We start from the raw sequence: 26,601 nt of genomic DNA on the forward strand, positions 1-26,601 counted from the left end.
ACAATTCCTGGTCCTTACTCTGTGATGTTCATTAGAAAACCATAGAGAATATTTAAATGAATCCTCTAAACCACAAGGAAGTTTCCCACATAGGAAAGTTGTATTAGGTCAGTGGTGGCCTAGCGGTTAATCAGAAGGTTGCCGGTCCACCAAGGTGCCACTGAGCAAAGCACCGTCCCCACACACTGCTCCCCAGGCGCCTGTCATGGCTGCCCACTGCTCACCAAGGGTGATGGTTAAATGCAGAGGACACATTTCGTAGTCTCACCGTGTGCTGTGCTGCAGTGTTTCACTATCACTTCACTTGCTTGTGTTGTTAGGATTTGGGGAAGATCCCGGAATTTGTTTATTACACATTTTACTGCATATCAATTCTTACATATGCCAATAAATGTGCAAAATTCTCAAAATAGTTTCTCCGGTGCAGAATAAAGAAAGTGAAACTTAATGATACTCAATTTTCTTCAGAAAATTTATTAAAACTATTTCTGAAGAGAAATATTGAAACATATTTACAGACAATTAGTAAGTATATGTGAGTGTAAAATTTCCTTTAATGATTTCATGCTAAATATTTTATATTCATTACCTTTGTGACATGTTTAAACTCAACAAAAAAAGTAAAAGGTGCAATTTTAGGGGTATTGTAAACATGTCGGGTTAATGTGTTGTTTGCCTGGCTTTAAAATATATGGGATAGTTTAATAATAGAGAACCTAACGTCATGTAGAGAACGTCATGTTTCCTTTTACTTAAAAACGCAACTAAACGCAATGCACAAACTAAAAAAATTATAATAATGGGTTACAATAGTTGTATCATTACAGTAGTTCAAACCACGATTCATGTTTACTGAAACTCAATGCACACCACACATTCGCAACTTGGCTATTAGAGTTCATTCTGGATCGTATTATTCTGGCAGAGGGGGGAAATTGTGAAAATTGGGAGTACATAAAATCATAATTCACCAGAATACGCAGACCTGCAGTTTGAGTAACATTGTGATGCCATTTCAGTCTCCAGCATGAACATTATGTGCTACTTCGAGCAAAAGTCTGCTAAGTTGCCACCCAATTACGGCAGCCGTGTCGGAGGCGCCGTCCAATGGTGGTTTTTGAATGAATTAGTCCAACCGTGGCCCCGCACGCCATTTTGCGAACTCCCCCTTTTCTCCCTGCTGCGGCGCCTCTCCGCCGGCCAATCACAGCCCACTATTCCTGACAGCTGACCAATCAGAGCGGGGCTAACATGCGCCGCTGCCTTCATATTTACGGGGCCGCTTCAGGAATGTAAACTATTCAACATGGAGACAGCAGTTGATAAGCTGGAGGCGATGGTAAGTTAAGGGGCTCCAGCCTAACATTTCACGGCCGAAACAGACACGCTTTCGGCTTCTCGGTGGTGCTGAAACAGGAGCACGAACGGGCAGGGATCTTGTTACGGGGATCGCGAATCAGAGCCTTGTTTTTCCAGCCTCTCCTCCTCGGATGCATGCTATGGATGTGGGGGGGGCGGCGTGCACGGTCCGTCTCGGGGAACGTTCACGTTTACCGAGGCCGAGTCCTCCGAGCCCGCCGAGCTCTCGCTACGTGCCCGTTAACGCGCTCCTCCGCGGAGCCACATGAACGTAACACGAGCAAACTTGGGTTTTTTTTTTTTGCTTCTCTACACAATATATGTATATATAATATATGTATATATGTGCATATTATATATCCGCCCTCCCGACTGTAATAGTTTCTCCGGTGCAGAATAAAGAAAGTGAGCGGTGGAGGTTCGCTCTCCAGGCGGCTTAGCTTAGCTTGTCCGGCTAAAGCGCTAGCCTAGCTCGACTAGTCCAAACTGGCTTCCTGCGAGCGTCCGGAGCAGCGGCGCCCAACCCGGGGAGCTCGGCCGCGCACAACGCGGCGCTCTTTTTACGCGCCCGAACAATCGAATAAATGGATAAATGGTCGTAACTCGTTTCACAGAAGCACCCCGCGCACGCTTCGTCGGGCTCGCCGCCCCCCCGTTTCCCGCCGCGGCGGGTCGCGTGTCTCGGACCGCGGATGGTTTTTAATCCACGGGTTGCGGGGAAAGGGGGGACCGTGCGCGACGTGGAAAGTTTGCGGTCGCCGCGGGGTGGAATGTCGAGGAACAAGTGAAGACACGCGTCCCCCTGTCCCGCTGTTCTCCAGCCGAGACGGATTAACAGCGCTGGGCGCGTTTCTCCCAGCGAGGAATACTTCCACTTTTTTTTTTATTTTTTAAAAGTTCACGTTTCAGCACGTCAAGTTAACGTTCTTTGAAAACATTGTCTCAGGGCTGAGGGCTAGGTGGCGCTGTTCTGTTTTTACACGCGTCTTGTGTACAAAAAAAAAAACCCTCGATACGGTAGAGGATCGATCACGTACTCATCGAGTAGGTAAGTCATAGAAAAATGGTCAAAGCGGCCTGTTTATGGAAATGGGTTTTTCACAGTGGCTGCTTCGCAACACTCGATTTAATATAAATCTTTTTTTTTTTTTTTTTTTTGCCTCCCATCGTGGCTCATTTCCAGTATAAAGACGGCGTTGTCTGTTCTGATTTGTAATGTTTTTATTTTATGTGATTTCCCCTTCCGACTGCAGTTGGTCGCCTGCTCCCGGTCCGGATCCTGGAATGCGTTCTGTCTGTCCAGTGCCCCTTTTATATTGTACTCCTGGTGACCCTGTTATGAAAGCAGTGCAATGTTAAAAGGGCATTGGCCAGTGGCGGTTCTCAAGGCTCCTCCATTTCACCACGAAGTGCGCTGTTAACAGGTGCTCTGACTTCATTGCACTACTGTATTGGACAGCTAGCAGTGCAATAGTATTGTCAAAGCGTCTGAGAGCAGCCAAGCATTGGGAAGTCAAGTTTTTTTTCCCCCAGTCTGTTAGACTCCAGTTTGCTGTTAAAATGTTTTTCAGATCACAAAATACTTTTTTTTTTTTCTCTCTCTCTCTCTCTCTCTCTCTCTCTCCACCTTGCCCTCCCTGTGGGATTTGACCCAATGTGGTTCACATTCCTGAGGTCTAGAACTGGTGGAGTGTTTCTCATTATTGCACCTCGCAAGCATGCATTCCGATGGATACATGTATTTTAGCGTTCTTTTTAGCATGCGTGGCTGCCCTACCAGGGACACACACACACTGTTCGGGTCTGGCGGCTGATCCTCCCAATTCCTGGGACCCTATCAGTATTGTCTCTGCTGTCCAGTATGTTCAGAGTAGTGCAATATTGCTTATAGGGTTTCAGGGTTTGGGGCTGTCTTCTGCACGCTGCCAGACAAGGTGTATTTCTTCCTGATCATTTCTCCCCCTTCTACGTAAATAAAAATGATTTAAGGAACCTCTGCATGGTTTACTTTGGGAGCTTCACCTTCTTCGTAGCATACACCCCTTTAGCAGAATATCTTGTAGTTCCAGAAGGTGGAGGCGGATCTAGAGTATGTGGAGAAGAGTTTGAAGAAGGACTTCCTGTCTGGAGGTCCAGAGGCTTCTGCACTGGAGGTGAGCTGTGGTCTGCTTCTGAGCATTTCTGTCAATGAACACCCTGAGTTTCAATTACTTGGGGAATGATTTTCAAGAGAATGATCATTTGGGAATGATTTTGAGAGCAAGAGCGACAATTAGTACTTTCTCAGCCAGTAAGCATGTCTGACCTTTTATAACGTGGGACCTTTAGGAAAATCCAGTCAAACTGCTGGAGAACCTGTCTGCCACGAAAGCACGGCATGCCGAGCTGGTTGTGCAGATGGAGGAGATTGCAACTGAACAGAAACGCTTGATGGACTCCGTTGTTGCACACCTCAACACTTACGCTCAGCTGGCCCAGGAGCTGCAGAAGACTGCTGACGTAGAGGTACACGCGCCACCAGGGCAGAGTGGTCCACTCACAGCAACACTTCTGTAGATGGGCGTAAAAGCCAATTTGTGTAGTCTGAAGAAAAAGCCACACGTGTACTCGCAGTGGGAGAACAAATGTGGGAATATTTCCCAGTGCCCTAACATCCAGTTACTTGACACACCCTTTAAGCAACCATGCAGGGCATGTAGGGTTAAATATAAATATCTATGCATAAAAAAAGATTAAGTATACGTTCTACAGGAAACATACGTGTAATATATTTTTATTTTTTCCTGATTTCTCATGAAAGAATTGTGGTTTACCAGCCCTTGTGTTACACATGAGCCCTTTTACAGAATTAAGTACCCACACTCATATAAAAATGTCTTTAAGGTGCCACCGTTGACCGCACAGGAACAGGAGGCCGTTAATGTCCTTCATTTACCTCCTGTGACGACGGAGGTACACAACGAATCTAAATAATTAACTTCTCAACGTATTATTTTATAAGAGGACGTGTTTCTGTTTCCATCTGAAATTTTCTTCACTCCTTTCCTTGTAGTCATCGGGAGAATCTTCCAGTGCATCAGAACCAAACCACTGTAAGTGTGCTCATAACATGTGCTTACGCGACAAAGTACATTGCAGTGAGAAACACACATTTGCTTGAAAGCCTGTTCACCAAAAACACAGTCAGCATTTTCCCTTGTTCAGGAAAGTGGTTTCAATGCAAAGAATCAGCAACAGTTTCACAAATGTGTTTTAGTTTTTTCATTTGTACCAAAGATCACGTTTGTAATGTATTTCCAGGGATCTTTTTTTGGCATTTAGGTTGCCCTGAACTTTGACCCCCATGAGTAACCTTATCCTCTTTTTCCTAGTGGCCTAAACTGTGTGCAGTGGACAAGAACGTGAAGAATGTTCTGAAAATATTCCAGAGGCACTCTCTCATCTTGCTGGATAAGAAGGGACATGGGAATCCATATCCACTGAGACACACAAATGCCAACCTCAGCATATTTATCTTGCCAATCATAACGGTTTTCTGATAATTCTCAGTGCTCTTCCCAAGTTTAACTGCTGTAGGCGAAATGCACTGTTACCGCACAGGGCCTGGGTTTGGAGTTAGGATCAATGCTTTCTACTGCATGGGTTGAAACATGACTGGATGTTTCATGGGACCAGTGTAGGACACCCAGATAGACACCCTGACTTACCAGTGAAATGAAATGATAGAAGTACCAAACAGTAAAATGAAGAAGCAGGTGTGATTTGTGAGGATAGGAAGAGGACTGAAGGAATTTATAAAATGAAGATGGCTCAATATTAGGACCATCAAGTGAAGATGACTGAACAGATATTTTTATATAGGTGGTTTAAAAAAAAAAAAAAATTGTAAATATGGATATAAAGTGCACTATTTTGTTAACATTCATTATTTCTCAATACGATCCCATGTAAGGTGTCTTGCAAGGTACGTTTTTGTATAATTCAGCTGGGGACCCATTTTAAATATGAATGTTTGGGAAATTAAAGCAACATTATTAAAGAGGGACTTGATGTGACAGTGCATCTTTCAACTACTCTGAACCACCTCAGAGCGTATAATAAAGTCCTCTGGACTTATTTTGTTTTGGGTACCGACCACTCAATGTGACTTAAAGAACAGACTAAAAGGAGAGAATTCTGCTCAATAACCAGTGTCTGACTATGATGAGTAGCAATTGCATGGTTTATACAGCGGGAAAAATAAGTTTGACATCAACTTTAGTTTTTCAGTAAGGGGATTTGTAAGCTGATACAAGATTTCCACCAGATGTAGCCATCAAGCCAGATATTTAATTAATGCATAGAAATCAGAACATTTAAGTATACAAGTTGAGTCATAATAAATAAAGTGAAATGACACAGGGTATAAATATTAAACACATGAAGATAAGGTGCAGAATGGCATAGAAAGCCAGGAGATCACCTGAAATCTCAGTATTGAGAGAGAAACCATGCCCACCCATCAGTACTAATTGATATCAGCTACTTTAGTTGTAATTGATGGCCTATGAAGGCTTCTCGTTACGCAGGAGGCACACAGGAAAGACTTCATGATGGGTCAAAAGCAAAGGTCTTTGTAATGTTATTGCTGAAAAGTATTCTGAAGGAAATGGTTATAAATGCAATGTTCCTGTGAGCAGTGTGTGGGCTTTTATCCGGAAATGGAAAGCATTAGTTCACGTTAAACTAGCCACGATCAGGTGCTCCACATAATATCCCTGTTCGAGGAGCCTTAAGAATAATCAGAAGAGTTCAAAACCACTCAGGGACAACTGCAGGAAGTCCTTGCATCAGCAGGCTCTTTCAAAGAAAAGTATGGCATCCATCCAAGTTCACCACACAAGACTCCACTTCTGAGCAAAAAGTATGTTGAGGCTCGGTTGCGAAAAGTTGCGAAACAGCATTTGGAGAAGCCTGTGGATTATTGGTAGACTATAGTATATTAAGATGACAGCAAAATTGAACTTTTGACCATGCTTGGAGAAGAAATGGCACTGCCCACCACCCCAAGAACACCATACCAACAAGTGGTTTGGGGCTGCTTCTCAGCAAGAAGAACTGACAGACTTCATACTATTGAAAGCAGGATGAATGGAGAAATGTACCGGGACATTCTGAATAAAAATCTGCTGCCATCTACCAGAAAGCTGACAATGAAACGTTTCAGCAAGACAGTGATCCCAAACACAAGGCCAAGGAAACAATGAAATGGTTTCAAAGAAAGAAAATAAAGTTGCTTGAATGGCCCAGTCAATCATCTGACCTAATTCCCATAGAAAATCTATGGAGAGAACTAAAGATCAAAAAATAATAGAGGTCCAAGGAACCTACAAGATTTAAAGGCAGTTTGTATGAAAGAATGGGCCAGAATCACCCCTGAGCAATGCAGACTGGTCTCTCCATACAAGAGTTTAGAAGCTGTAATCACCAACAAAGGCTTTTCTACAAAGTATTAAATAAAGTGTGTTCAATACTTATACCCTGTGTCATTTCACTTTATATATTATGACTCAACTTGTATACTTAAATGTTCTGATTTCTTTGTATGAATTCAAAATGTATACGCATTTGAAATGCTAAAAGTATAACATTCAGATAAAGCTGTTAAGTTGTTTTTAAGATTTTTATTCACTGTATGTCATTTGGGAAGATTAGTTGTCAGTGTGCGCCCAAACATCACAAAACAAACTTGCCCACAAAATCTTCCGTTTCAAGTGGATAAAAACATTCTAAGTTAGTAGTATTAACTATATATTAACTAATATTAGCTATGAACTATGACTCCAGCTAGCAAACTAGAAAGCTGCACTGGGGTAGTAATTTTTACCCTAACTGTTCACCAAAACCATCCACCACATACCAAAAATACCCAACATATCAAGACCACAGTGTAAATTGTAATGGGCATATTAATACAACACCCAGAGGAAATAGGAACTTTGAATTAAGAAATTTATCAGTTCAAATTTGTAACAATAGAAAACTTTGAAGTACAAACAATTAAGTTAACAACTGAACATGACCAGAGGACATGAACACATGATATGATAACACAATATCAATTAACAATTTAACAATGAAAAAAAAACAAACACATGTATGAATGAGTACAATGTAGAACACATTTGTAACAATGCTGGTGACAACAACCTTTTGTTTTATCGTGGAACCCAAACGTCCAGAAGCTCAAAGGTCAATTTTTGATTTGTTAATACAAGCTGGTTGGGAACAATTTGGTGGACCTACTTCAGGGGTGCTCATAAGATTCAGGACCTGCTGGAGGAAAAGAGAGTGATTAAAAGCATGAAATACAGCGACAGACAAATGAGTGTTGTTTTTCCAGCTATTCTTCCCATGAGCTATTCTTATCTGTGTCCCATAACCTGTTTACTACATTTTGTAATTGCTTTGCTCTTTGAATTACAAACTCCCACATCACTCCCACTAAATGTCATGTCATAGATCAATTCAGTTCGAGATATATTTATTTGTGTTCTTTACATTTTTAAATATTTATAAAATAAAAGTTCTAAAACATACCAACCTTCGTTTCATTTATAGTGATTGCTGGATCTGTGTAGTGTGATGTAGCAGAATCCAATTGCTCTGACTCAAGACCTGAAAAACAGAACTAGCTGCCCAATTCCGTCATTTAACTCATGACCGTAGATATACGCTGCCTGTCCAAAAAAAACATGTCATGACCTGGATTTATAAAAGCAAATAGGCAGGAGCCTCCCAATGGATAATTATTGCAGTGATGGTTAAATTTCACCTGGCAACAAGGTATTTAACCCTGACTGATGCAGTGAGTAGCTGATAATTTCTTAAAGAGAAGACACATTCTGTGGTCATGGAAAAGATGTTTTTTCATTCACGGAAATGACGTCATCAACACTGACACAGGAAGTTGTGTCAGTGTTTTTCCAGAGAAAAAAAAATTAATCCATTGTTCTTGCGTGACAGAACCTAAACACCATTGAGACTCTTGGTGAAAAATGTATGCAAATCTGGATGAAAATAAACAGACATGGCAGAATCATAATCAAGTCTAAAGAAATATTGCACTGTCAGACTTTTTTTTGGACAGGCGCGCATATATACATATACACACACACACACACACATATATATATATAAAAAGTATATATTGCTCATATGCATGAGAAAATGCATATGGATTTACCTGGCGTGTTCTTTGGACTGTCTGTAGCTGAAATGTAGTCCTCATCTGAAGGCCGGTCACTTCTTGTGGCCTCCTCTTCATAGCTAGACAGGTTGTTGTGGTCTGACACATGTTTATTTGGATCCACCTCTCCTGCCAGTACAATCTGTTTCTCATCTGCTGGGAAAGTGGTAAGATTTTGCTCAAGTCTACCTAGCTGGTCACAGGGCCTGATGACTTGAAATCCACCTGAATTCGCTGTGTAGAATTCAAATTCGTCTCTATGTTGATCAGAGTTCTGCAGAGGGTTGAATACAGATGGGTTCTGCATGCAAAGGAAATACACTGATACAGAAACATCACAATGCATTTGGTTCATTTCTCAGAGAACAAGACAGATCATTATGGCTTCCCTGAAGTTATTCCTTAATGAATTAATGTCTGTTTAATATCTACCAACTGCAGAACATTCAATTATGTGATTAATAGCAGACATTAATGTGGACATTGTGTTACCTCCTAAATACAAATTAAATAAAAGATTTCTAATCTTTACACAAATTAAGGTGCAAAAACAGATTCAGTAACTAATAGCATTAATTGCATTCACCCAAATAATGCTATTAATTAGTTACAGAATCTGTTCTTGCTCCTTAATTTGTGTAAAGATTTGAAATTAGGGATAATTTTTACATATCGTCACGTTCTGAACATTGCCATTTTAGCTGTGTTTCACATGTTCATGGTTGTGTCTGTGCATTTATATTAATTTATATTAAAAAACATGTTTGTGAGTCAGGCAGTGAGTCCTCCATCCTGACATTTATAGCAGGTATAATCTCCAAATTGGCCTTACCAGACCAACTGTGATGTCACTTGATGTAACTGTGCTCTGAGGAAATGGGGAAAGGCTGCACCACGGAGTGGTCTCCAGTTGGCTCTGAAGAGAAGGGATACCTGATTCTTGGAAAAAGCACCTCCTACTTGGGCCTTAAAAAACAAAACAGCCTCTGAGAAAAGGGCACTAGTCTATTCAGCTTCAGACAGGACATATGCTATATTAAAGAACAATACTTAACAATAGTGATTTTATAAATATATTTTTCCATATGATTATGGAATAATCATTACTGAATGTATAAATGTTGATAAAAAAATAAATAGATGTAAAATACGAAGGCTTCCATATCAGTGTCACATAAGAAAAAATGTCTAAAGAAGTGATCAAGGTAGCTGTCATTCAGCCTACATTAAATGGAAGGCCAACTGATCAGTTCTGAAAACTTTGTTTGGTGAGATTTTGTTGATCATTTAAATCAGCGGAACATCACTTTGAAGGAGGCAGCCATTAAAAAAATGTATGTATGGAATTGCCCTAGAACTGTCTTATTTGTAAAGAGCTGTAAATGCATCAATAGCATATTTATACAATAAAGCGCATAATCAGTAATCTATTGATAATTTGTGATAATAGCTATAATTTAGAGGTGCTCACTGTGGGGGATGAATGGTGTACTAACACTGGGCTTCTGTATGGAACAGCTTGTCTTCTGCAACGGGGAGCCGATGATGCTGGAAATGTCTGAAAGTTCTTCAACCAGGTCTGGTTTACTGTCTCATACACACACATACACATTCATCTAGACATCTTTTTTCATTAGAGTATCCCAAACATTTAAATCATTTAAAAAATTAATTTAATATATTTACTTTATTGAGAAATGTGTATAACCCAATAAAAGGTGTGAATCCAAGCAGTATTCAAAATTCCCCTTTGGAATTTGCTGCAGTGTTAATATTGTGGAGAAGTGATGCACTGTGCAAAAAAAATGGTACAATATATGGTGCCGCAAGCGTTATGTCCTGTCATTTCACATGCATGTTCATTATCTAGTCTGAAAATCCAACCTCAATCCAAACAAAGCAGCAAATAAGATGGTTAGGGTTACATATTGTTTAACCACCTGCAGCTGTTACTCCAGTGTAGCTGTTATTTAATTTGAATACACATGAAAGAATTCCAAAAACTATACAGCAAAATATGCAAACCGTTTAAAGAGTAATACGAGCAGACCAGTAGGATCTGACTATGCCCACCACGAATATTGGCTATAACACATAACAGAAAGCAGGGAGAATGTGTGAAAGGTAAAGGTCATTGTACCTGATCAATGGAGGGAGGTTCCGCTCCCGCACTGCCTCCTGTAGCATCTGGTTACCTGATCAACACAGTGCAATTATGGTACGGCACAAATATTGTGTTACCTGCAGCAGGAGAAAGGACTGCTGCTGCAAAGGTAGGTAGAGCACAAACAAAGGTGCTAATATCGATTATCACTAGTTCATTCATATATATATATATATATATTAGTGGTGGGCCGTTATCGGTGTTAACGTGCTGCGTTAACGCAAGACTCTTATCGGCGATAAAAAAAATATCGCCGTTAATCTATTCACAAAGTTGGGTTGGGAGCTGGGTCTATACTACGCAAGCTATTGTGCCGCAGTTGGTTACACTAGATTTATAAATATATTTCTTCTTTCTTGTGTCTTTTACTTTCTTATTTCCTAAAGACCTTTATTTTGTTTTTGAGACCCGGTTCAGGTCTCTTGGACACATGCCGTGAGCTGTGAGAGGTACGTGGGGTTTGTGTGCAAAAAGTTATTTCTTTCATTTTAATTTATGTACATATTAGGAATATTTTGCGAATATTTTTTTTATGTTCTTTTAATACTGTAGAAATACTGTAGAGAGAGGTGCAGAAAGACGCGATGTGTGACGCGATGTTCTGACGCGATGTTCTGACGTGACCTTGCTTTTTGTACAGGTATGCAGTATTGTAAATTGTGAATGCTTTATGTTAATGTTCAGTTCTCTTGGACACATGGCGTGAGTAGAGAGGTGCAGAAAGACGCGATGTTCTGACGCGACCTTGCTTTTTGTACAGAATACACTTTGCACAGAAAATCTCTTGGGTGTCAGCTCATCATTTGTGGCTCAAGAAACTAAATCAAAAAGTTACACAACGCAGAAGAAGAACAATTTACACTATGATGACTTTCACCTTGATATTTTAGCGCGGATGTATACCTAGCCGAATTGCACTGTAGGGGGCGAGAACGAGTCTTCGAACTGTGAAATTACCACATCAAACGTGACGTGGTAACATGGATGCAGCTATTTAACTGAATAAACAGTTGGTAAACACAAGTACATCTTATTGAACATAATGTATTTTCATCACCAATTATCATAGTAGAACAGCTTTCTCAAGCAGTTTGTGATGCATTTTGGAAACAGGAGATGAGCCCCTGTTCTAATGCGCCACCTGGCTTGAGAAACCTGTTCTCAAAGACTTACTTTTAGTCATTATTTGGTAGCACACATATTCTGAATTCAGAATATTCAGAATTCAGAATTCAAAGGAGCCATTTTAATCTAGATTAATCTAGATTAATTTAAAATATAGATTAATCTAGATTAATTTGGATTACAGTTAGATTAATCTATATTAATTCCAAGATTACAGTGAGATTAATCTAGATTAAGAAAATTAATCTATGCCCACCTCTAATATATATATACACACACACACACATAATACATTTTTACGATAAAAATGGAAATCTCTTTCACATTTTTTTACTTTACATAGTTCTTTTTAAATGAATGGCAATTTGTTATTTGTTAATGGCAATTAAAATTATATGGCTGAGCACAATGAATCAAATTAATAGATCCTTTAATACCATTAACAACTTTGCTTAATTACATAAAACATTCATTCAACATTCACATAGCAAAACTATTATTAGAGAATGTTACATATATTGTGAGAACATCAATGTACGGTGATGAGTAATATAAAATAATATAATATAAAGTAGGATAAGCACTCTGCAACACAGGCTGTCACTGTTAACATGGTCACTACATGCACACTGAAGATGTTCATAGAGAGAGATAATGAAGCTACCTTGTGCCTTTGTTTCTGAGCTGGACTGGCACACCTCCATTGTCACATGCAGATTAGCTTCTGGGCAGAAACTCTGAGACATACAAGCATGCATACATTCATAAATAAAACCTAAAAATACTCTGTTGGCTTTTGCATTTGTTTGAATTTGAAGTGAAAGTGATTGTCATTGTCTGCTTTTAACCATCACCCTTGGTGAGTAGTGGGCAGCCATGAAAGGTGCTCGGGGAGCAGTGTGTGGGGACAGTACTTTGCTTAGAGGCACCTTGGCCAACCACTGCCCCCACCAAAAAAAATAGTTTCTCAAATAACTGCCAACCGTTCCTGTTAGTGTGTAATAATTAAAATCCCAAATGACACGGAACTAAACAAAATTGTTAACTCTGCATGAGTTAAAACAGTTCCTAACAATACGTCCCCCTTTGGAGGAGGAGGTCAGCAGCGAGGGAGACGCATGGGACAACGGCGCAAGCTTCGCGCACCACACCGCGCACACGCTGACAGGTGTGGACCTCTCCAGTATCCTCGCCAACGAACAAGTGGACTTGACTACGGAGCCCTGATCCCACCTGACGCCATTTAGGCTTAATGGATCGGGACTCCATAAAACCTGAACCGCAGCGCACAGACATTAATGTGGACATTGTGTTACCTGTGTTCGTTTATGTTCTAGATGTTGTGCCTTACGCCGGCAGGTTACTTTCCGTTTGTATCCTCGTGCCGTTTTGTTTGTTATTGTCCCTTGTTATTGCTGATCACCCACTGCACAGTGCTGCGGAGGGGCAGAGGAGTTTTTTCAGCAATAGACTAACAAGTTTGAAATGCTCCACTGAACGCCACGGGACATCCTTCCTTCCCACAGCTATCAGACTTTTTAACTCACCCCTCTGTCAGTCACTCACACAATAAGTGCCCCCCCTCTCTACCTTACACTCACTATCTGTAAGTATGTAAACATGGGGTTGTGCAATATGATTCTTCAGCTGCTGCTCTTCTGAGCAACTGTCTACTGATGCTGTTTTTACTGTGCAATAACTCATTTATTGACTCTTTTAACTCTTACATAATGTGCAATGCTGCTTTATCCATTACTACATACTTATTTTTATTTTATTTTTATTTATACTCATAAATGTTAAGTCTGTCTCTCAGGCTCTCTGTGAACTTGTTGTATGTCTTGTACATTCATTGTATGTCTTTCCCTCTGTGCAGTTGTAGCATAAGCAATTTCCTTCGGGATTAAGTTTTTTTTATTCTGACTCTATTTCTCCCATCCATCTGCTCACCCATCAGAAGTATCCAGAAATCTAATTAATGCAGCAATTACATATTGTGGAAGTGACAATAAGTGACAATTGGGGCAGTGGTGGCCTAGTGGTTAAGGAAGCGACCCCGTAATCAGAAGGTTGCAGGTTCGAATCCTGATCCGCCAAGGTGCCACTGAGGTGCCACTGACCAAAGCACCGTCCCCACACACTGCTCTCTGGGCGCCTGTCATGGCTGCCCACTGCTCACCAAAGGGTGATGGGTTAAATGCAGAGGACAAATTTCACTGTGTGTATCGTGTGCTGTGCTGCTGTGTATCACATGTGACAATCACTTCACTATAAAAAATATCTGTTTGGCTGGATGGGAGATACACAATATAATAACACGAGAGGAAATAACGCCTTGTCTTGTTTTCGTCAACATAAATTAAGATAGTTTGTAGTATAGTTTTTATCTTGTAAACCATATTTAGTCTTGCTTTTAATCATCATTCATCATCACATTACCAGCATTTACATCTCGTCTTCATCACGGCTAAAGGTTTCATTGAAGAACATATTTTGTCATAAATTTAATTGACGAGAACAACACTAGTCCCAACCAGAACATAGAGTCAATTTCACCTACTAAACAATATGACAATATTTGGATGTGTATGCATGGCTCTGTATCAAGTCATACCTCTGTATCAGGTCTTGGAGTGAGGAACTTGCTACATTGTTCTACTAAACACTTGCTATAGTTTGCTGCTGAGCTTCCATCCTTTCCACACACACGTGCGCACACACCCACACACACAACAGGATAATATGTTTGTCAGATTGAAGGCTTGCATTTATAACAAGTACACAGGGGGCTCTATCTGCTCACCTTACTCTCTTCTGTTCCTACTGGCATCCTGTGTGTCCGTTCCAGTGTCCTGCTAAAAGTTTTATAATCTTCCTCACTGTCATCATCTGGATCTAAGACAACAACAAACAAACAGCAGCTAAGTGCATAGAACACATTAGCCGACCACAGTAACTAACTGTTTAACTAGTTCAATCATGCAGACGAATTGCCAGTACTAATTCCCCTTTAATGACCACTAATAATTCTACTGGATATACAGTGTATACTACTGCTAATACAGATTGTACTGTATGATACTACATTAATATAATAAAGAAATAAAGATCAAATCTAATTTTTATTTAAATGTGTCCACAAAATATGAGTAATATTTAATCTGGACAGATGTCCTTTCAGTTTACCACCTATGTGCAACAACAACTTCTGTAAGGTAGTTACCGGATAGAAAGCTCCTACAGTTGTGCTCCAGTTTTGTGTAATGCTGTTTATCAGTACTGCATGCCAAGCAGTCCTGGTGAACGTTTACGAGCTCACTGTTCTCACTTCTGCCGGCTGAAGCCCCAGGAGGCCCCTGGGTCATCAAAGCCACCAAATCAGTGGCCTCTCCTGACAAGCCAGACAAAATTGGGTGCATACATAGAGGCTGATTGATGCTATACAGAATGCAGAATAAATATTCTTGGGATTGTCACTTTTGCATGCACCATTTTCTGTGTCCAACTCATTCCAGATGCCCAACTAATATTAAACATAATGTCTCCTCCTTGTCAACTCATTACACCTGCCCCTGAAAAATCCAAAGACTTCCACATTCAGTTCTTATCTAGATATATTACAAAAAAATCAGTACCATGAATATTTTCAAGATTTTGGAATAGTGGCCTTCAGAACTGAGATGGACACGTGGTCTGCATCCTTTTCTCTGTAAACTCACGTGCCCATTGAGGTTTGATGTGTAACTCCGAGGGCCTTGCCTGAAGAGGATGTTCTTTGGCCGATGCCATGGTTGCACTGAAGATTAAAAAAAAACACTTGCATGTGGAATTACACATATTCTGTATGCATGTTGTGTTGGCCTGTGTACCTGTCCTAAAGTCTTACAGTACTTGTGCCTATGTTGTCATTGTATTCAGAATCTGTGTGGTGTTTATCTGCACATGTTGAGATTTAAGTTGTAATCCTGGTTTGAGTAGAGGTTTGATTGTATTGAAAAGAATACCTGGGCTGCAGGCCAGGCATGTATTGGTCTCTGGTGGGCTCCTCTCCACCAGCCTGCTGAATCACAGAATTACAACCTATTCTATCAAGCACACATTCCACATGCTCCCTCTCTATTACTAGTATTGAGGGATTACTATGTATTACATACTTGCAATTAATCACCCAATAAATTAGATGAACAGTACTTGAAATGTATAGCTGACTTTTATACTTTACTGAGTCATTCTACGCAATTCTATTCAATGGGAGCTTTGCTCAGCACAGAAACTCAGGGTAATATTTCAGTCAGCCGGAATTAAAAAATATTATGAATTACATTTACAGCATTTATCAGACGCCCTTATCCAGAGCGACTTACAATCAGCAGTTACAGGGACAGTCTCCCTGGAGCAATTTAGGGTTAAGTGTCTTGCTCAGGGACACAACTGGTAGTAAGTGGGATTCGAACCCGGGTCTTCTGGTTCATAGGCGAGTGTGTTACCCACTAGGCTACTACCACCCATGAATCCTGAATCCTGACATATAATGCTGGTACCAATAAGTTACATACCTGTATATCCTGATGGAACAGACTGTTATCCATGGCTGAGGTGTAGATGCTGAGACAGGACTCAGAGGTGGACGGGCACTTAGCTGGACAAAGAATCCTTGTTGCTGGCACAAACCAGTCTTGGAGCTCTATCTGTGGGGGACCTGCCGCTTGAGGTAAAATAGCATTGGCTTGCACTTGTTCATCCACGTCATCATAGGTATAAGGCTGTGAGTCAATCCAGGTTTGGAGCTGAAGTTTATCCAGGATTTGCTCACACTCCTGCAGCAGCTTGCGACACAGTGTCTGGTTCAGAATGATACAATGGATGATGTCTTCAGGCTCGTCCTCAGGCATCTCCAGCTCAGGCACCGCCCACTGAACTTCCCTCTTTTGTCCACCAGTAGACTGCCTGGTTTTCACCTTTATTCTCCCTCTCCCCAGTGTTTCTCTACATCCTTTGGTGTCAGTGGTGATCCTCCGTCCCTCTTGATCTCCAGCCCACCATCTCTCAGCGTATTTTATTTGCAGATCTTCTGTTTCACTTTCCAGGCTGTCATCAAGCTCCTCCTGAGAAGCCTGTCTATCTGATCAACAACAGAAGACATTTTTAAATTTTGATTAATTTTTGACATTTCTTCACTTATATCCCAGGGGTCAGCAACCTTTAACACTCGAAGAGCCATTTGGACCCAGTAACCACAAAATAGAACATGTAAAATAACTCTAACTCTACACAACTTGTGTACGGGAGCCACGGGTTCCCGACCCCTGACTTTTACTCATCAGTTTCTGATCTTTTGTGCGATCTGTGTATGTTTGTCAACTCACTTTTGTCTAAATGGTTGTGTGACCTTGTCTCGGGACTGTTGTTCAGGGATGCCCTCCTACCAAGTTGTCTCTCAGCCATGTCCTGGACATATAACACATAAACTAATATGATGCAAACTACACAGAGACCTGTACAAATCAACACGGTATCAAAATGAATATAATCCAGTTTGTGAAGCTTAGTGTGTCTGCACCCTTAGATCACAGCGAAGTGTGTAGCGTAGCTGGTGGAGTGTCCCGACACGATTCTGGGCACGTGGCAGCAGCCCAGTCTGTAGCATCTGGTAATAGGGGGGAGGTACAGAGGGGTCCGCTGTCAGGGCCCAACCTGAATCTATCACTTGCCTAATACTGAGGGGACTTTCCTTCCCCCATGGCTCTGCATCTGAAGCCACACACAGGAATAGATCACACAGACATGTCGGCATATCTTTAGCACAAAAATGAAAGTGCAGGTATGGCATGCGTTAACTTGTGTAAAACTCCTGGATAAGAGCACAAAAGCTGTAGAGGTCAGCTTTTTCTGTGCAGCCTCGTCGACGAACCACCTCGGGTGCTGCCCAGTTATACAGCACTGGAGGAAGGGGCAGCAAAGGTGTGGAGACAGGCCCAGTTCTCTCACTACATAGAAACATGCGAACAAACACAGTTACATAGACAGAGCTTCAAATGTGTAATATATGAGTTTATGTGTATGGTGGGTGTGGAACATTAGCGTTCCAGAAATAGGTAACTCAAAGAGTGCGTGTGTTAGAGAGGGTGTGAGTGAATGAGCCTTACATTGGCACCATAAAGCCCAGGCAAGTGATTTTGGCGAGTGCTGGCTGCACCATGAGGACAGTGTGTGAGGAAAGAGACCTGAGCACCAGCTCATGGCCATGCAGAAACATCAGAGCCTCACACACTTGCAGCAGAACACACATCACCTTTTCTTCAGACAGTACTGGGAACTCATCATACTGTAGGGACAAACACACAATCTCCAATGATCTGGAGCACATACATGAAACTGTCATTTAAGTGGCTTGTATTCAAATATGAGAGCATGTGTTTACTTTATGATGCAAGAGGCTGTGTAGAGTGCCAATATAGACCCTCTCAAACACCAGGCGCAGATTTAACTCTGAATCCATACACACAGCTAACAGCTGCATAAGATGGGGATGGAACAGGTAACTAAAAAAAAATGTGACACAACATTTGATCAAATCTGGCATCTTGTGAAAGGTGGAATGTGTAAGATTTGGAGACTTTATGAATTTATACTTGAATATTTTTTTCACCACACATTAACTTGTGATCTGATATGCAAAATCATTACAAAAGCAAAATGTGAATAAAGCAGAAATCATGTAAGCTTAATGGAATGATCCTTATTTATGGAACCGTAAAAACAAAGTATGGCTGTGAGGAACCTAGAGAACAGATTATAGTAGGGGAAACTAACCATGCTTTTGTAAATCTCCACAGCAGGTTAATGGATAGTCTGAAATCACTCAGACACGTGCTCGGCTCATTTTTCTTACATGAATATTGTTCCTCCTTTTACAGGTGTACCTGCAGTATTCCAGTTCTTTCACAACAAGGTCTTTGTAGATCTCCTCTCTGCCTCGCTGTCTGCTTTTCCTGGACCACAGATCTGTCACAGTGACACGATTTCCTTTCCAGCTGTAACTGATACGATGAAGTAAAAGTTCACAAGTGTACGTCTACATTTATTGTGTGTGTGTTTATACATTATTTGTTCATAAAGACTTACTTGCTCATTTTGCTGAAGTCGCCACAGTAGAAAGTGACGAGGGGCTCATCTTCAGGCTGTGAAAGTTCTGTTTCAGATATCAGTGTCAGCCACGCCAGCAAGCCTGGTAGCTCTCCATGCTTTTTCAAACACAGCTATAAACATAGTGTGGAAGGTCACCAAATTCAGAGACCAGACATAGTAGTGTGTGATAAACACTGCAATAGTACCCCATTCGCTGTTTTAATAATACTAACCTCTGTCAGTAATGATGCATCTTCATCAAATAATTAAAAATTTCCAGATACAAAACAGAGCAAATCTTAGACATCCTAAAAATCTTTACCTTTCCAAAGCCGTAGCATTGGACAACTTCATTAACAGGGTCCTTGATGGTCACTTTCTTATTAAGCAAAAGGTCTGCACCCCTAAAGCAGTCAAGAGTCAGTGAACATTAACTGTCACAGAAAGTTAACACAAACCAATTTTTCAAAGTATGTCTATATAAACACTCATACAACTGCAAATTTCTGCCTTTCTAAAAATCCTTCTGTATGACAATGAAATACTTTTGGAATAATAAAGTTCCACACTGAAATATTGCAATAAGGGAAAAAGAATATGTGCTGGGTTAAATTTTAATTACACCTTCAGTCCACCTTTCTCCAGGTTAGGACCTACCCTGGCCTGAGTAACTCCTTCAGAGTGAGGGAAGGCAGCAGATATTTACAGGATGTTAAGGTGCTGTGCTTCTCTCCTGGGAGAAGAGTCTGCAACAGACTCTGCATGTGATGAGCACAGGCCTTCAGGAAGGCCTGCATCTGCAGAGGGGATATTAACTCACTGTTATTTCACTGGCACTCTGTAATGGACATACACATTATCTTATTGCCTGCAGCTGTAACAAATACAAACAAACACACATTCAATACACCATAGTGCTTATATGTGCACACTTTTGTTTTATATATATGTGTGTGTGTGTGTGTGTGTGTGTGTGTGTGTGTGTACACATATACACACACACAATATGTGTATATATATCCCCTCTGTCCAGTATGTATGCACATATACACACACACACACACACACACACACACAGGGAGTGCAGAATTATTAGGCAAATGGGTATTTTGTCCATATCATCCTCTTCATGCATATTGTCTTACTCCAAGCTGTATAGGCTCGAAAGCCTACTACCAATTAAGCATATTAGGTGATGTGCATCTCTGTAATGAGAAGGGGTGTGGTCTAATGACATCAACACCCTATATCAGGTGTGCATAATTAATAGGCAACTTCCTTTCCTTTGGCAAAATGGGTCAAAAGAAGGACTTGACAGGCTCAGAAAAGTCAAAAATAGGGCTGCACGATTTGGTGAAAAAGACATATTGCGATTATTGAGATCAATATTGTGATATGCGATTGCCCAGTGCTTTCAAAATACAATATTCTACAAATATAAAATAATCACAAAAAACTCTTTACATTGCTGTCGAACGACAAACCCTGGTAAGGCTAAACAACTGTTTTGATTATATTTGGCCATTATAAAATCCCGTATTATAGTTCTTACGTTTAACCAAAACGTTGTTTGGAGGCTGACTTGAACACAGGGATGCATAGCTTTGCTAGCTTAGCTAAGGTTAAGATTTGTAAACTGAGGTGAATTTCTTTAGGAAACCTTCAAAGTTTGAAAAAAGTTAACTAAACCGCTAAGAACAGTCTAAATAGTTAATGCCTACGTTTAGCCAAAACGTAGTTTGGAGGCTGACTTGAACACAGGAATGCATAGCTTCGCTAGCTTAGCCTAGCTTAGCTAAGGTTAAGACTTATAAAACGGGATTTTATAATGGCCAAATATATTCAAAACAATTGTCCCGCTTTAACTATGAACTGCCCATGAACTGAGAAAAGTCAAGCGTGCAGCTGCCAAGATGCCACTTGCCACCAGTTTGGCCATATTTCACTGGAGCGCCCAAAAGCACAAGGTGTGCAATACTCAGAGACATGGCCAAGGTAAGAAAGGCTGAAAGACGACCACAACTGAACAAGACACACAAGCTGAAACTTCAAGACTGGGCCAAGAAATATCTCAAGACTGATTTTATGGTTTTATGGACTGATGAAATGAGAGTGAGTCTTGATGGGCCAGATGGATGGGCCCGTGGGTGGATTGGTAAAGGGCAGAGAGCTCCAGTCCGACTCAGACGCCAGCAAGGTGGAGGTGGAGTACTGGTTTGGGCTGGTATCATCAAAGATGAGCTTGTGGGGCCTTTTCAGGTTGAGGATGGAGTCAAGCTCAACTCCCAGTCCTACTGCCAGTTTCTGGAAGACACCTTCTTCAAGCAGTGGAACAGGAAGAAGTCTGCATCCTTCAAGAAAAACATGATTTTCATGCAGGACAATGCTCCATCACACGCGTCCAAGTACTCCACAGCGTGGCTGGCAAGAAAGGATATATAAAAGAAGAAAAACGAATGACATGGCCTCCTTGTTCACCTGATCTGAACCCCATTGAGAACCCGTGGTCCATCATCAAATGTGAGATTTACAAGGAGGGAAAACAGTACACCTCTCTGAACAGTGTCTGGGAGGCTGTGGTTGCTGCTGCACGCAATGTTGATGGTGAACAGATCAAAACACTGACAGAATCCATGGATGGCAGGCTTTTGAGTGTCCTTGCAAAGAAAGGTGGCTATATTGGTTGTTTTGTTTTTGAATGTCAGAATTGTATATTTGTGAATGTGGAGATGTTATATTGGTTTCATTGGTAAAAATAAATAATTGAAATGGGTATATATTTGTTTTTTGTTAAGTTGCCTAATAAGTATGCACAGTAATAGTAACCTGCACATACAGATATCGCCATAAAATAGCTACAAATAAAAACAAACTAAAAACTACTTCCAAAAACATTCAGCTTTGATATTAATGAGTTTTTTGGGTTCATTGAGAACATGGTTGTTCAATAATAAAACTATTCCTCAAAAATACAACTTGCCTAATAATTCTGCACTCCCTGTATATACACACACACAGAGATTTTTTTTTTATCACACTCATCCAAAATTATTTCAAAATTATTTAATTGTATAGTGAACTTTATATATTATACTGTCTACATAGTATTTATGCTATTTATTTTTTGCTGCTCTAATCTTGTACTGTCCACTTTCTGCCATGAAAATGTAAAATCCCCATTTGTGGGACTATAAAGTGTGAAACATTTAGGACAGCAGGATTGAGGTAGAACTCAAAGTATTCCAAATCACACTTACAAAACTCCTAAAGTGATACAACCCAGGCTCACAAACTGTGTGATGAAGGTATGACATACCCTGGTACTGTGCTCTTGGGCTCCAGCTTCTGCCCAGTCCTGAGGCTTGCGACCCTCAGCGTCATGCAATCTGAGGTCCCCTCCAGCATCCAGTACCTCACTCACCAACCAGGGGTTACAGGAAAACACTGCAGCATGCACTGGTGTGCTAAGGTCCATGCAGCGACTATCAACAAAAAAGGAAATTTGATGCTAATATTTTTTATATATGTCAACAGGAAAAATATTGGAGTATTAAAGGTTAAGATATATTACAAACTTTTTCACACAATTTCACTTTCACTTGGCAATGTTAAACTCCTCAACACACATTGAAACTCTTATTTTTTAACGTTATATGTTTATGGAACTCCAAAGAGTATAAAAATGGGGCGGTGGTGGCCTAGCGGTTAAGGAAGTTGCCCCGTAATCAGAAGGTTGCCGGTTCTAATCCCGAGCCACCAAGGTGCCACTGAGGTGCCACTGAGCAAAGCACCGTCCCCACACACTGCTCCCCGGGCGCCTGTCATGGCTGCCCACTGCTCACCAAGGATGATGGTTAAAAACAGAGGACACATTTTGTTGTGTGCACCGTGTGCTGCACTGTTTCACAATGACAATCACTTTACTTTCACAAAAATAAATACAACATAATGAAATTTAAAAAAATGAATAAATAAGAGAATGATGTATAATAGAAACATAAAATTGTAAAACATTTTAACACATTTTAATATACAGCTAATTATCGTGAAAAATAGGAGTACTTTATATATAAACAACTGCTTCACCTTACAATGTACAGCTTTTTAAAAGCCCGGATTTCTTTGCACGCGTTGAGTGCTAGGGGAAGGGACCCGAGCCTGACTAAGATTATAGAAATTGAGTACAAACCTGACCTGACCCGGACCATGATTTACAGCCTACAGGATTATACAGCGTTGATTACGTTATTGGGTTTGTTATTTGGATTTTAAAAACTGTAATGGTTTTTGGCAACCATACGGACCACCTGCGATCTCTAGGTTGGGAACGACTATTCTAAGCGATTAGCAATTTCTCTGAGTAACTCACTGAGTCCCACTTGTGGGACTAATAAAGGTTTATCTTATCTTATCTTATCTTTTCTCCTGCAGCCATGGACCATCACAAACGTCCCGTGCTTAAGTTTTATTTCGTCCTTTACTGCATAGGAGAATGCATGTAGGCAGAAGACCTAAATTGACACTTCCTGTGCTATGTCTTATTTCTGAGCAAAGGAACAGCCAATCGCACAACTAGCATCGCCCTTTCTCTCTTGATTGACAGACGAAGTCATTCTGCTGAAAAGTTGCATTATGAAATAAGTAGGTAATTTTGAAATAAAAGGCTGACTCTGAAAAAAGGAATTTTGGAATAAAAACTGCTGGAATGAAATAAAAGGCCTTTGAAATAATCTGTGTTGCTGGGTAAAACTATTATATTCAGAATAATAAGTACATTTATACAGCAGAATGCAATATATTTCACAATAATTAGATGCATATCAAAATGTGTTAATTTCACAATTTTATGTTACTACTAAATATCATTCTCCTATTTATTCATATGGTTATTTATTTCATCATGTCGTATTTATTTTTTAATTCTGAACACTGTATAGTTTTATCGACGTTAACCATCAGAGGGCCTTACTGGTTGGGGTCAGCACCATAACGCAGCAGGAGCTCAACAGCATTGGTCAGGCCCAGCAGACAAGCACAGAACAGAGGGGTTTGTCCTAAATTATTCGCACAGTCCACATCCACACCTACATGTTCCAGACAAAGGAAAAAGTCATAAAAGTACTTTTTTTTTTCAAGTCAGTCAAATATATAATTCTAATAAATATAATTCTAAAAATGTAAATACTATACACTCTATTGTGTTACATAATTAAATACTTAAAAAAGGTCCCATGAGCTTTCACTTGTTTTATTTCACTTTGTGAGATTATTTAACATTAATTTGAGTTCCCCTAGCCTGTCTGTGATGCAGTGGTTAGAAATGGTGATATGTATAAAGAGTGCTTTGGACATTCTGCTCCACCATTCAGAGAGCAGCAGCTCAGATGGTCAGATCTGGAATTTGTCCCGTTATGTTGACATAAGGGGAAAGGTTACCTCCCCTTTCTCATATTTTGTCTGCCCAGAGAATTTCCCACTCGCTCCTTTACTTTTTGGGGCCGCCTCCTTAACTGCTAGGCCACCACTGCCCCACAAACAGCAAAAGCAAAGAAAGTCAAGTCAGGGCACCTTAAAAATGTATATATATATTTTTCTCTCTCTATCCATATATATCCTATACTATAACCAAAATAAATTAACCAATTTAGTACAAAAACATGTCAGCACCCAAATGTGCGTGTGCTCTTGTGTGGTACGTAAATTGAAAGCAGTTTTGTCATATTGTGTGTAGCATGCCCTACTGTAGACCTGGGGGACGTAATTCGGAGAGAGCGTTTATCATTAATGTATAAAATCTTAATCATTATCAGAGCGGAACAAAGAATTCACATGAGTTACAATCTTCTGATACACTGCTGTCAGAGCCTAAGCTGTTGCATCATGCATCATGCTTGATGATGGGTGTGCATGCAGCACAGGCGTGGCAACGCTCAGCACAGCAATGTAAAAGTGTCTTTTTTTTTTAACTTTCTGGCGCAAGCAATGCTGTGAAAATATTTGGGGAATAATAGAAAATTTGTGAGTATCACTGCTAAACGTCGATCCCTATTGAACTGAAGCTTGACGATATTTGTTTGAAAGAATCCCAGTCTGATATTTGACCCCTACTGTGCAGCTAATACATTGTCCCTATAGAGTAACAAATGTTAATGTTCTTGCTCAGTACCGTTTTTGAGAAGCTTCTCCATCTTGTTCAGGTTCTTCTCTGTTGTATACATATGAAGCTCTGCATTAGGACCTCCAGCTTTCACTTTGCCTAGGCGGACCGGACAGGGCACATGTATTGTGGCAGCCATGGCAGCCTACAGAACCCGAGGCACAAGAAAAGCAGGGATAACCTCACTCAGCACTTCACTGTGCAGAATCTGCCAGGACACCAGGTCCAATTCAGAGGAACCTTATCAAGCAAAATGACAACTGTGTCAACAAATATACCTAAAATGAGTGCACGTAAAATATGCAACCTATGATAAATTCCTAATAGGTTCTGCACTTGGAACAATATGCATTATCATAGCATGCGGTCTGGGAATTTCAATACCCGTGCAAAAAAATCTCAATCTCCACGCATTAAGGTTATCGTTAAGGTGCCTTAACTATGTTCTTAAGAAGATATATTTTTAATTTTGGAGACCAAACTCTTTCCTCGTGGGCTTCAAAGGTCACTAACTTTAAGGTAAAGTCGGGATACACCTGACAGCTTGTCGTGTCGGAAATTGCTGCTAGTCACTTTCGACATATGCAGCAGCCGAGAACTCGCATTTGTCAGAAAGTGTCTGACGACTGCATTTTGTATAATGTATAAAAACGCTGTTTCAGAAATGAATTTCAATAAACGTGAAAGTGAATATTTTTTGCAGCGCCACAAGAGGGATCCACCGGCCCCACTTTCAACCGAGCGTGAAGACAGTCATCTCAGCCGCCGGTCCAAAATAAAGCAACTGAGTGGCTTCTGCACTCCAGACTGACTGTCTAAATATTCTTCTGATTCCAACACTTGTTGAATTAAACAGCTTTAATCTCTTTTGCATAAAAGTAACTCACCTTCATAAAGGTGGCGACGCAGAGTGAAGAAAACTGGCGGTAGATAATTCTGGAATATGGGCGGAGCTTTCTATTAAACTACAAGACCCCGGATGTTATATGAACGTCTAAAACGCGAACATGAAACGTTATTCCGCTTCCACGTGTCGGGTTTAAACCAAGCTATAGCGAAATATATATAATTATTGCTGTGCACTGGTCGACTAAAATAAGACTATCTCTATCAAAAACCTGTGAAACATTATTCATGTTATTAATTAATAGATTTAATATATGTGGTTTTGATTTGTTACAGATGCTAACTGTCTGAAATACAGAAGAATTACATATTTACATATCTAACACATAATAATAAAACAACAGTCTTATTTCTGAACTCATTATGTGATTATGTAAATAAATTAGATAAAACGAGTATGAAAACTAATTCGATCTATATAACCCAAGTATTTAAATATTTATAAGTATTTATATTTTATAATAGAGATGAGGCTGTATCCAGTATTTTAATGGGCAACCAGTGGCATTAATGCATGGATAATTTTCTTTTCAT

General features: G+C 40.3%; 2 protein-coding genes across 9 annotated transcripts; one reads left to right on the forward strand and one right to left on the reverse strand.

Moving 5' to 3' along the window:
• The first annotated feature begins 1,220 nt into the window (after positions 1–1,220).
• LOC114793150 (spindle and kinetochore-associated protein 2-like) lies at positions 1,221–5,404 on the forward strand. Its single transcript, XM_028984886.1, has 6 exons — positions 1,221–1,339; positions 3,423–3,512; positions 3,688–3,864; positions 4,243–4,311; positions 4,412–4,451; positions 4,731–5,404. Exons 1-6 carry the CDS (start codon positions 1,307–1,309, stop codon positions 4,736–4,738), a joined length of 417 nt encoding a protein of 138 aa, XP_028840719.1. The 5' UTR covers positions 1,221–1,306; the 3' UTR covers positions 4,739–5,404.
• Positions 5,405–7,074: 1,670 nt separating this feature from the next.
• tex14 (testis expressed 14, intercellular bridge forming factor) lies at positions 7,075–26,102 on the reverse strand. Of its 8 annotated transcripts, none has more exons than XM_028984881.1 (27): positions 26,049–26,102; positions 25,171–25,306; positions 23,974–24,088; positions 22,321–22,486; positions 19,662–19,801; positions 19,327–19,408; positions 19,002–19,135; positions 18,800–18,916; positions 18,298–18,418; positions 18,023–18,201; positions 17,715–17,863; positions 17,437–17,627; positions 17,243–17,324; positions 16,433–16,998; positions 15,881–15,936; positions 15,596–15,672; positions 15,100–15,267; positions 14,680–14,771; positions 14,491–14,571; positions 12,541–12,613; positions 10,728–10,782; positions 10,059–10,174; positions 9,420–9,553; positions 8,813–8,888; positions 8,585–8,740; positions 7,943–8,016; positions 7,075–7,674 (listed from the first exon to the last, which is right to left on the reverse strand). In XM_028984881.1, the coding sequence occupies exons 1-27, from the start codon at positions 26,052–26,054 to the stop codon at positions 7,585–7,587; spliced, it is 3,432 nt and encodes a 1,143-aa protein (XP_028840714.1). In that variant the 5' UTR covers positions 26,055–26,102; the 3' UTR covers positions 7,075–7,584. The 8 variants fall into 8 exon arrangements, with proteins under 8 accessions (XP_028840714.1, XP_028840713.1, XP_028840711.1 ...); XM_028984880.1 differs by having other exon boundaries at positions 8,585–8,743; XM_028984878.1 differs by having other exon boundaries at positions 7,075–7,671; positions 8,585–8,888.
• Between the last annotated feature and the right edge of the window lie 499 nt (positions 26,103–26,601).

Source organism: Denticeps clupeoides, chromosome 6, assembly GCF_900700375.1.
Source record: "Denticeps clupeoides chromosome 6, fDenClu1.1, whole genome shotgun sequence".
NCBI classification, from domain to species: Eukaryota; Metazoa; Chordata; class Actinopteri; order Clupeiformes; family Denticipitidae; genus Denticeps; species Denticeps clupeoides.